Source organism: Siniperca chuatsi, linkage group LG4 (assembly GCF_020085105.1).
Source record: "Siniperca chuatsi isolate FFG_IHB_CAS linkage group LG4, ASM2008510v1, whole genome shotgun sequence".
NCBI classification, from domain to species: Eukaryota; Metazoa; Chordata; class Actinopteri; order Centrarchiformes; family Sinipercidae; genus Siniperca; species Siniperca chuatsi.
Window position 1 is genome coordinate 7,617,547 of NC_058045.1, and position 12,075 is coordinate 7,629,621.

A 12,075-nucleotide genomic window follows, 5' to 3' on the forward strand; every position below is an offset into this window, starting at 1 on the left:
TGAAAGTTCATTTGACCTTGGAAACATTAGTTGACAAAACAGTCCCACCAAGAGGTCCATTTAGTAGCTGTTTGAGTTTTTGATGACATCACACTCTTCCCCAGTAGATGGAGTTTGGCCAGTTGTCATGGAATTGTAGATGGTCTAATGTTCCATGTTTCTGAACACTTTGAGAGAAATCCTTAAGTGCTCAGAAAATAAATTTACTACAATTCCACGACAACTGCACAAAGTCCATCTGCTGAGAAAGATCGAGTGATACGACTGAAAGCTCCAGAACAACTACCAATTCTGTAACCTTTTAAAGAAGAAACAGAGACTGGTCTGAGACTCCAAATAAATTCTATACCATAAAACAATGGTTACACAAACATTAAGTTTCTACTCTACTGAAGATCAAATAACAATGTTCTTCTAGTTTCAGCAAAAAATCTGTTGTTTTTGAGTCGCTTATTGAGTGTGGATTGCCAACTCTCGTCTGAGGTTTTTGAGTCTGAAAGTGTTTGATCATGAAAGACATTCTCAGCTTGCAGAGCTTGATCGGTGGGGCTTTGATAAATGTCAGAGGACCTCAAGTGTTTTTCTTTCAAGCCATTGCCAAGTTATAGAATATTAAACTATAAATAAACTATAATTATGCTAATACTACCAGATATACATATTTAAAGTATTCCTCATCTTCCCTTGGGGAAAGATCAACAAACTATTGACTTACAAATCAGTGGTTGTCAAATTTCCCATGAGCCTCTTGGAACAGAGCAAAAGTACCCTGGCTTCAACATGAATTCTTCATTTAAGTTCATAAATACAAACACACAGAAAGTGAGATTTGATTAACCACAACTAGAACCTGAGTGAGTGGCACAGTTCCCCCTCATCTAATATCTAAAGTATGTTGTGAATATGGAGCCAAACACAACTTCCATACTGTTAATGTACATAAGCCACTTTGCACTTTCAGTTTCCCACAACAGAGGTGCAGCCAAACACCAAACAGCACAAGCCTGTGCTCCATCTCCAAATGCTGAAACATATCGAAGGTGTTGGAGGGAATCAAGTGTGAAATGGCCTCTCCTCCCAAAGTCTTCATTAGAGCAGAAACACACCAATTCTCAGCAGCAGGAGCGAGGTGGTTGAGTGGAGAGGAGGACGGAGGGGGCAGAGAGAAATGAGGCTCTGGTGGGGCTCAGAGGGGACACACACAGAAACAGAGAGATTCATTTCCTCTGTGACAAGTGAGGGTTGGCCCGTTACACGTGTCAGATGTGGCAGGGCTTTGGGAAGGGGAATGGGGGGGTGAAGTCTGACCATAGTGGGAGGAGATGAGGGGGAAAAGGCCAATACCGCTGCCAAAGAGCCGCCACCTGGTGCCTCTGGCTCCCTCTCCTAAGCTGTTTATGACCCCCCACTTCCTCACACACAAACACATCTTTAGGCTCAATTCCCATTTCTCCTTCTCCCCTGTCACTCATTTCTTCCTACACTTCTCTACCTCTGCTTTTCTCACACAATGACAGATCATTGAGGTGTTTTTGGACCAGGGATCTGCTGCTGCTGGGCTACACACACTCCCCCACACACGCATGCACAAAAAAGTAATTCCTGCATCCCTGTACAATCCCTGTGCTTACACACATTCACACAGACACCGAGAAAAAGAGCTGAAGAAAAACATCATCATCCGAGCTTTGTCGTTTTATCTTTCTCGACAGCCTCCACCTGACGGGGAGCTCAGATCTTTAATTGACTGTCTCAGAAGCGATGACAACTTCAAATATATATATATATAAGAGGGAAGAAGCTTTGGTGCCGACTACCTGAACAAAGTGAGCTGCAAAAATCAGTCATTAGCTATATTAAAAATGTTACTAATGAGCTACCACCTTTTATTGTTGGTAGAATTATTTTTTAAGCGGCACATCTCTTGATGCAGCAAAGCAGTCATGGAGGTAATGGAAGCTACGACGACAGCACACATCTTGCATGCTAATATGATGTGAGAAGTTGTGGGATATCTGTGGGAAATATTGCATTGACTAGCAATGTCTCAGAGACGCGTCTAAAAATAAACCACACAAATTAATTGCCGAGACTGAGGCAAAACAGAGGTGTGAGCAAGTACTTCATCATACCTATCTGGCTCTGTGAAATAAGCCTTAAAGGGATAGTTCAGGTTTTTTGAAGTGGGGTTGTATGAGGTACTTATCAATAGTCAATGTATTACCTACAGGAGATGGGGGTCGGCGCGCAGCCAGTTTGGAGAAGCTGCTCCGCCACAGATGCTCAGCTTTGTATTAGTAGGTATTTTAAATGCCAAAAATAGTTCGACCTAAAAAAATAAAAATTAAAAATTCTATATCAGTCGAAGTGTATGCTATAAAAGTAAAATTCTCACAGCTTTACTTTTTTAAAATTTTCACCGTTTCCTTTGGCACTACAGTTTCTCAACCACGGGACTTCCGTATTCCTATGTATACACGCTTTGCAGTGCACTGTAATACGGTAAAGTACACAGGTAAAGTTGCTACACATACCACAGTAAACGAATGGCTGTAGTGTTTGAGATTTCAGCTTAGTTTGCTGATACAAAGAGCTAACAACTACTCTACATTGATAAGGAAAACGTACCCAGAAACTTTAGTTGTCTAATAATCAATCATTATGCAATAAAATGTAGTGAGAACCAAAAACTTACTTTGTAGACAAACTGTCATTAGGCCTTTCTGGTCTGGGACGTTTTTTCCAATTTATCTTCAGAAAATTGAGGAAGGTCCGCAAGACACCAGCAGTCAATAAGGCAAGTAACTCTGGATGGTTGGTGATGCAGACTGTGTGTAAGGCGCTGGCATCCTCAGATTTAGAGAGGTCCTGAAGTTGTGTTGTAACCAAGTCCCACTCATGGCAGCAGTAGCGCTCCGAGTCCATGAGCATGGGCTCACAGTTTATACATCTGCACCACCAGGTAGCTTGGGCTCTCTCACGGCCTCCAGCTCAGCCTCAAGTTTCCCCTCTGTCTCTCTCTCTCTTTCGGCACGTTCAGTCTCCATCTGCAGCAGTTCTTCTGTACACTCTCTCTGTTGATCCCCATTCACAACAATACAGAGCTGAGCATCTGTGGCGGAGCAGCTCTCTGCTTCTCCAAACTGGCTGCGCGCCGACCCCCATCTCCTAAGTACCTCATACAATGCCACGTCAAAAAACACAAACTACCCCTTTAAATTTCTTATGAATGAAATGAAATGACTAGATATAGTGCAGGAGACCTGTGGCTAAATGATCAGAAAAAATGGATTGCTACAATTACTGCATGTTGAATGAAACATCAAACCTGTGTGTGTGTGTTTAACTATGTGCAGCACACACTCAGTGTATAGGGCCTTTTTTTCTTTACCAGATGCTCTTTTGCTTTCTTGTTTTAAGACAACATTGTGTAGACAAAAAACACCCACTCACACTCAGATGCCTCAGTAAAAAGGTGGTTGTCTCCTGATCCATCAAACAAGCATTCACCAATCTCTCCTCTCAATTTTTTTCCCCTCCATTTTCCAGACGAGCTCTCTGCCTCTCTCAGGCAGGAGATTGCGGCGTGGCACAGGGACGAGGGCTGACAGTAAATTAATGACTGCGATGGCGTGATTAGGGGGAAGATTGCCGCCCACCATCAAAGCACATTGGATGCTGTCATAATAATCGCGCCTTTGATTACCAGTAATTGAAAAAGAAGTCACAAATGCATGGATGGCTACCACTGGCAGGAAGAGAGGGAAGACTATCTCTGAGCTTGGAGTACTTCGCTTCTTCAGAACTTACCAAAACTAATCAAAGGAATGGTTACTAACATGGTATTATAGCCACATACACATCAAGGGATCCTAGGAAATGGGATGTTTCTGTGTGAAATTCTAGTTATAAGGCATGGCCTGTGTATTTCATTAATCCAAAAATGCAAACGATCAGAGAGGATAGAGACATTATAGGCTCCTGTACTGAGTCCAGGATATGTCAACTTTTAACCATAGGGGTGGCAGAGAAATTCTCCCTTGCCTTTCCTATAGAATGAACAATTGAATTTGCTGAGGTACAGTATAGTATACTCTATATTTTCATTTAAATCCTCATTTCCTAGCTTGTTAAGTGAAACAGGACTTGTTTTTAAGTCCAACCTCAAGGTTTTTTTTTAGATAGTAGATAAACTGAGACAGAGACATAGGGGAGGGAGATACAGTGGAGAACGTTATGGTGGAATTCGACTGTCAGTCCCTATTGATTCAGTACAGAATTAAAGGTTACTGTGAAAAAAATCAGGATATAGTAGAAAACTGGAGAATGAACTTACATTCTTAGCTGTACTGACTTGGTCACTAAAACCAGTCAGTCATTTTTCTTTACCCACTACCCCTGAACATATTTTCAATCAAGGCCGGCTTATTTTAAGGGTGTAAGACTGTAGCAATAGCCTTAAATTGAGACTGTGGAAATCAACCTTTACAGATGCGTAGAAGCTACTGTTCTTTATTTCAGGGTCTGTTTTCATTTTACTCACTTACTTACTTTATGTGGTGCTTCCTTTTATCCTGCTAAAAGGTTGGACAGCAATACTCTTCCTGTCTGCAGTCTTTCATATACATATGCTCTTGTAAAAACCCACTTAACCCATTTATGTTATGTGTACACATGAAGAAAAAAATAATCAAGCTGCATTAACTGGGGTAACCTTCTCTCAACCTTCTCATTTTGCCACAGAAAACAAATCAGTAACCTGGTTACACTTTTTTTTTTTTTTTTTGGCCAATTGGGGACAGCATAACAAGCTGTAACATATATCTTAAACATCTGGCTCTTTAGCTGCTAAATGCGCTGCTGTTCACCAGCTAGTTGCTAACTTTGTCTGCTGTTTGGTGCTAAACAAGTAGTGTACAGTGGGTTTATCAGACCTGTTTTACTGAAGACAGCTGCCTGCTGTGGCTGGCAGTCTGGTGACACAGCGGGTGAGCCAATGCAATTGCTCTGGCAAAAGAACGCAGAGTCGTCCAGCAAAAAACTTTAACCTGGCTCAACTTTTGACACAATGCAAGGCAACATCATCCAGCAAGGCCAATCAAATACATGCAAGCTACGTTACGTGAACAATGTATTTCTACTGTTTACCTCGCGACTGTCACAACGAGAAATTTAGTAATTGTGATAACTTTTCAGAGTTATAAAAAGGGGGATGCAGACTTGGGTGATCATTCTCTGTGGGTTCGTCACTACGAGCGACTCCTTTCAAATTACACATTTGGACCATTGTTAATATAAAAATATTGATTAGGGCAGCTTTAAGTGCATGTAAACACATTGATTGTCAATGATGTAGTCTCTAAGGTGGCTGAAAATATTATGTAAGAACTCGACAGGTGTTTGTAAAAGTCTTTTGATGTCTCTACCGATGTTTCACTGAATACAGTCTTTGGATTGGATGGGGACTAGCAGTATGTGGTGCATCTGTGGCCACTCTATTAAGTACTAAATCCAGGAAAATGAAAATTCAGTGATTTCACATGACAGCTTTGAAATATACAGCATACTATGAATGTGTACTTCCGTGCCATCTGGCATCTTCAACCACCGTACTCCAGGACTCTCACATGTTGATTACCCTAACAGCAACATCAATGTCCTGGTGTATTAGAAAGGTGAATTAGATTTAGACGGTTTCTCTGTGATGTGATGGCAAACTGCTCTCCCCCACTGTGCTTTTTTTAATCTAACAAAAGGTAATTTAGAGAAATGTCTTTCCTTCATTCTCTTTCCTCTCCTTCAGCAGGGAGTGAGGGATCAGGTCGACTCTGAAAGTGGCTTTTCAGCTTTCGCCTACATCCCCCTCACAGCGTTTTCAGTTGACATACAGTAAGTGGGGCTGCATTAGCGTGGTATCTAATTCCCCAAGCATGAAATAAAAAAACGGTGCAGGCTACAAAGCATACACAGTGTAATAGGATTTGTTAATAGCAATGAGGCATAAAGAGAGGCTTTAATATATTATATTTGTTCCGATTTGACACTGGGGCCTCTGTGATCCAAGCGGGTGCACAGATCTGTTTAGGATGTGTAGAAACAGCTCAAGCTCAGTGGGTGGAAGCATTCAGAACAAATTCAAATGAAAAAAAATAAGAAGAGGTAGGGGTGAGCAATCATCATACATCAGACCAGTCGGAGCCCTCGCTGGCAATATGCTCGCACCTCAATGACTCGGAAATAAAGAATGTTGGACCAAAGCAGAGAGCGGAGACAGTCTGTTTATCTCTTCCTGTCACAGTTGAATCAGTGCATCTGTATGTATATCTGTATGTGTCAGAGATCAACAGCCTTAGAAACATCACCTATTCAACTGCGCCTGTTACTTACACTCCAGTAAAGATGCAGAAGCAAAGAAATGTGTTTCCATCTTTTTTTTTTTTTTTTACTAGCACCCGCCACACATGCCTCACTTTAATTGGGTTTGATCGAGCTCAGTAAGCCAACTTGCTAGCTTATTCTTCTAGAGTTGTTTAAACAATTAACACCTTCACTGTTGGAGGTTTTCAACTTTCTTTTTTTGCCTTGTAAAAAAAAAAAGGAAAAAAAGGAGCTAAAACATGGATGCATGTCATCATTCCCGATGGAAGCAAGAGATTTTTCGAGCTGTCTGCAATGTGGCCAATCATCTGTCACTACTGTCCCCCTGGGACCTGCTTTTAGAGTCAATTAGTGTTTGCACCCTTCTACCAATTGTTAAGCATCATTAAATGGAGTGTTGAGGGAATGCGAATCCGTGTTTTGGAGAGGTCAGACATATGGGTGCAACTTTCAGCACTTAACTGGTTTGTGAACAATAAAGTTCTACTTATCTTGGGCTTTTGAGGCCAATATTCATGTTGATAACTGAAAGTTTAAAAAAATCTTATTACAATATATGGTTCGATACGCATTTTTTTTTAACCTAACAGATAACATAAACAGATATTTTTGATAAGAATCCCATAAAGCCCCTACAGAGCTGTAGTCCATTCACACGTTTTCACTTATGTTGCCTGATTAGACCTCTTCTCTGACTGCATGGACGTGTACAAACTGCAGTTGATTTACATCTCCCTGACTCTCCTGTTAGTTTTACTGCACCTGTTAAAGCGGGAAACCTTACATCGTTATAATATATAGAGTTAAGTACATAGAGTTTGGTGATATCACATAATTCCCAGCATAGCTTCACCTAGCTTCCACCTGACTAGAGTTCTAATCAGCTTGAAAACAACGGTGTGGGTATGCAGGGCCTTTAAATGAGATTTTTAAAGAAATCGTTAAAGACATTTTTGTAAATATGGTTATTCGATTTCTTGCCGAGAGTTAGATGAGAAGATTGATACCACTTTAATATCTGTGTGTTAAGTATGAGGCTGAAGCCAGGAGACAATTAGCTTAGAAGAAAAATAAACTTCTCAGTGCTTTCTGGTGTACACACTATGTAATGGAGACACTATTTCTCTTTTTATCTTTGGCATTTCTGTACTGCAATTTCTTGTTACTTATCTGCCAACGAATGTATCAATATATATCAGCAATACAGTCAAATTAGCCGATAACATTAGCCATGCCAATTAATCCATCAGTCTCTAGTAAGCAGTGATGTCAAGTGCGATTCCTACCTCATACTCAAACTCCTCTGTCCTCTCTCCATCAGCTTGAACAGGGGAGAGGTAGTCTGTCCCTTCATAGTAATCCTGGTCCATTGTATGAAGAGAATGACAGCTGTCAGGGGAAACAGACAGAGGAAGAAAGAGAGGGAAAGACAGACAGGGAGGGAGGCAGAGAAACAGAAAGAGGTGGAGAGTTGGGCGTAAGCAAGATCCTTTTCCTCATTTTCTTTCAAATGCATTCAATACCTATAAGTGACAGGATTTCCTTGCCTTTGTCTTTGCTGGAATCTGAAGAATAAAGGATTTGTCAAGGGCTTTCAGTGCCACTGGAGTGTGTGTGATAAAAGTACTGCCCCTTGTTAATAAAAGCATATCCACATAATTTGCCTCCTGCTCGACAGACCAAACCCCCCACATTGTACAGTGTAATTCTATTATGCTTCCCTCAGTCACTGAACAAAACAGCATTGTGAGGGCCTAACAAGATGAGCAGCTTCAGTGCCACACGAGATAATCACGGTGGACAAAAACTTCAAAAAAAAAAAAAAAACACTCAGACACCCCCCTGACATTTTCAGGGGGGTGTCTGACACTCACATTACCCTGCACTGTAAAACTTTCTCAAAACAATCTTCCAGTCATAAACCAGAAAGGTAAATGCCAGAATGCTTTATACTTTGATGTCTCAATATTACACATATTACGACATTTGGCAGTGGGTGCAAAGAATACAATTACAAATTTACAATTTAGCCTCAAAAATATGAGTAACAGACATTTGTTGTGTCTATAAAATCTGCTGTATATTGGATTGTGCACCTGATCTCAGATGAAGAGAAGAAAATGTGAGTTTTATGGGACACATTGATTACATTTGGGCTCGGCCTGGGGCTGTAAGTAACCCGCGAGCACACGTTGCACTGTGTTGCCTAGTTTTTTATTAGCCCATTTGCTTTAATCACCTTGTAAACCTTCCATGAGTCAAAATGGATACACCAAGCAGCTCCAATTATGGCAGGAAGGCCCCGTGGGGAATTCTATGGCGATAATGTGTGAAATATATACATGTGGCAATGATTTTGATCAGGTCATGTATAGTACTTTATACCTAGCGTGTTTAATGATGTTTTTAATAATGAGCGATACAGAAATTCCATCCCTGAATGTCTAAACAAGTCTCCAATGACAAATGACAACAGATATTCAAATAATTCAAGATGTTTATGATTGTTGGAATTAATTATCTGCTGTAACAAACACACACACACACACAAGACCGTTCTGACTTCCCAGTTCTGGGATTATGAAGCTCCTGCATTGCTATTGTTTCATTGTTTCATTCCCAGGAGGTGAAACCCAGATATTCCTTTATGCTAAACTTTTCTTGTTCACACTTTACTTCTCCTTTGAGATGAACAGAATATAAACTAAAATGCCAGAAGAGGAAATAATGAACCCTGTTACTTTTGTTGTGTTCCAAGAAAACCTCTTGTTGATACTTTAAACTCTCAAGATCTTTTTTTGTACATATTTTTATGCCTTCCTCTCACATAGACAATAAAAACATGTCTTTGAGGTATTGTACTACCCAGCATCCAGTTGAGTTGTGATTAGACTAGTGATTGTACCACATATGTGTTGTTTTGAGCTACTTTGCACACAAAATGACCCAAGTACGTATTTTCATCTCTTCTAAACTTAGACATGTAAGCACAACAGACATATTTAATCTTACGCCTGTGTTATGTTTCGGTGCATGATTATCTAAGCAGACGGGAGACATGTGAACGATAGTCCAGCATCACAGAGGGGGGTGAAAATGCAGCTTGTTAAAAAGACAGTTAACAAACTGCATGTGCTGTGTACTGACCAGGGAAACCAGATTCAACAGTCTGTGAATATTGATTTATATGTAAATGTGCATTTGTTTTGCATCTGCCACTCACTCACAATTATCCCTGTCTGTGCTGTGTTCAAGTGATTGTAGGAGTAACAATTTCTATGACTTGACAGATCCAGATGCTCATGTATTAAAAGTCACTTGAGGCTGTCATACATGGCTACATTTTTGGTGGACTTGAATTGCTTATATTTATTGTCAACTTTTTCCAACTTAATGTTTATCTACTTAATGATACATTAAAATGAATGCTTTATACTAAGCAAAACACAGAAATGCCAAGGACACTTCGCACATACATTCTATATTAATGGTTAATTAGGACCACTTAGCCCTGTCCTTTATTTCTCTTTTTTTATTAGGTGTGTCCCATTGGTAAAAAGAAGACGTGAAGGACATTGAGAAGCTCATTCATCATACAAATCTATATTTGTCAGAATCGAGTATGCAGCTGGTTAGACAAGTAATTTATATTTTACAGGCACCTTGCATACTTGTAATGCGAATCCTGCAAACACTGATATTTCTGCTTCATAGCTCAATAACATTTCTCAGTATGTTTTTTCCCCTTCTTAATTACCATCAGTCCCAGCCAAAGTCAAAACAAGGACAACAACAAACTCTTTGTGGCACTGAACCGAACTCCTTCGTAATTATATCAAATTATATTACTGACCTACTTCAAACTATAATCCCTGTTTTGAATCACTATCTGTCATGATTCACATTTATAATTTACAGAGTTGTAAAATAACCACATTCATTTCCTATTGTACGTACCTGTCAGAGAGCAGGAAGGGACAGACGTCAGGCACAGGAGGGGTCGAAGGCCGGAGCTTTGCCAGCGCCATGATGTGTTCAAAGGTGATGTCGGTCTGAGTGCACACATCCACCACATGGATTTCCTGAGGGGGGCCATGGGGGCGGCCACTAGGGGTCCGCCTGATGACCTGCACCACGACGGGGTCCTTGGCACCGCGAAAGGCCTCCACAGTCTCCTCATGGCTGGACTTGGACAACTCCTTCCCATTCACCTGAGCAGGACAGGGAAAAATTAAACTTATATACTTATACTTGACTGTTGCTATAGAACCATTTTATGGAAGCAGAGCCTTTGTCGAGATAGACCTAATCTTACTGGTTCAGCTAAATCTCTGTATGCAAAGCCAGCGGAAAAGCCAAGAGGGAAGCCAAGATACAGCGAATATTACTTTTATTCTTGCTCTTATGCTCTTTATACTAAGTAAAAGATGCAGGTCTGTGTCTGAGAAATGTATGTAAAACTCTAATATAATGGAGCCTCAGGAATACACACCTCCAATTACATATGTACATGACCCCTCTCTCTCTCTCTCACTCTCTCACTCACTCACTCTCTCACACACACAATAGGCAATCCATATAAACATTTGGCGCATACTCAATCTGCATACAACACTGAGCTCTACATCCTCACTAATACACTGCTGCCTACTTTCAGAAATGTAACTGCTTCCACCTCCCCAGCCTCCTCTCTTATTAGTATTAGTTATATTTCACCTAATGTGTATTATGTGTGTACGTCTCGGGACGCAAGACAAATTTCAGAAAAATATTCTGATAAAATGAAAATGAGTTTTATGTGAATTTTGTATGTTTCTTTAAAAGGGTTGGTGTTCATTTAATGCCGTGTATATCTGCCAGGGGGGTTTGTGAGCACACGGTCTCAAGCTTGCTCACATTTGTTCCAGAGCACAACATGAGCAGAGCCACACTGCCAAATTAAAATGCATTGTGCTGCAACAAATGGTTAAAACCATGACATGAATGTTGTAACTGAATTGTGCACAGGTTAAACTGGTTTAAATGTTTACTGGAACTTCAGCATCAGATCCCAACAATACCACCTCCATAGTCTCTGAACATGCAACAAATTGTATAAAGACAATATGGTGCCCTCAGGGCCGCTGTCACCACATTACAGTTGTTTGGACATGGCTACAGTTGTGCTCAGGAAGAATGCATTCAGATAGAAATTTTTATCTTTTCTTGAATGTCTTCTCGACAGATGATCAAAAAGAAATCTTTATGAATACCATATTGGGGAAAAAAATACTAAAACACAGTTTGATACATTATCAGACTGTTAGATCAAAGCCCAAATGGCCCCTGTTCACTCAGTCCATCTTCAACCCCATCTTCACAAAATGAACTGGATTTTCTGGCAGATTGAAAACCATTTGCACTACAGCTGGCACATATAACGAAAATCATTGCTTCATTTAACACCAGTAATTTCTCTGGAAGAGAAACCATGGCTGTGGAATACCTTGGAGAATGTTCTTTAGTTTAAACGCTGAAACCAGAGATTATAATTTAGATAACCGCAGAAAGAAAAAAAGGTAGACACAGCATAATTACACTTGCAGTTGTATTTAAATATGGTTTTGGAGTGGAGCATTTTGCTTGCACGGCAAACTGAAAAACGAGTTTCATGATAACTAGAAAAGTAAAAAATCATTTGTATTCACAAGTGTCAGC

General features: G+C 40.3%; 1 protein-coding gene across 3 annotated transcripts in view; it reads right to left on the reverse strand.

The window, feature by feature from the left end:
- Positions 1 to 12,075, reverse strand: part of LOC122874554 (PDZ domain-containing RING finger protein 4-like) — a 123,325-nt gene that overhangs the window by 10,640 nt on the left and 100,610 nt on the right. For all 3 annotated transcript variants that reach the window (XM_044192577.1, XM_044192578.1, XM_044192579.1), the window contains 2 exons: positions 10,336 to 10,589; positions 7,665 to 7,767 (listed from right to left, as the gene is read on the reverse strand). In XM_044192577.1, coding sequence (XP_044048512.1) covers positions 7,665 to 7,767; positions 10,336 to 10,589 — 357 coding nt within the window. The remainder of the gene's footprint in view (positions 1 to 7,664; positions 7,768 to 10,335; positions 10,590 to 12,075) is intronic.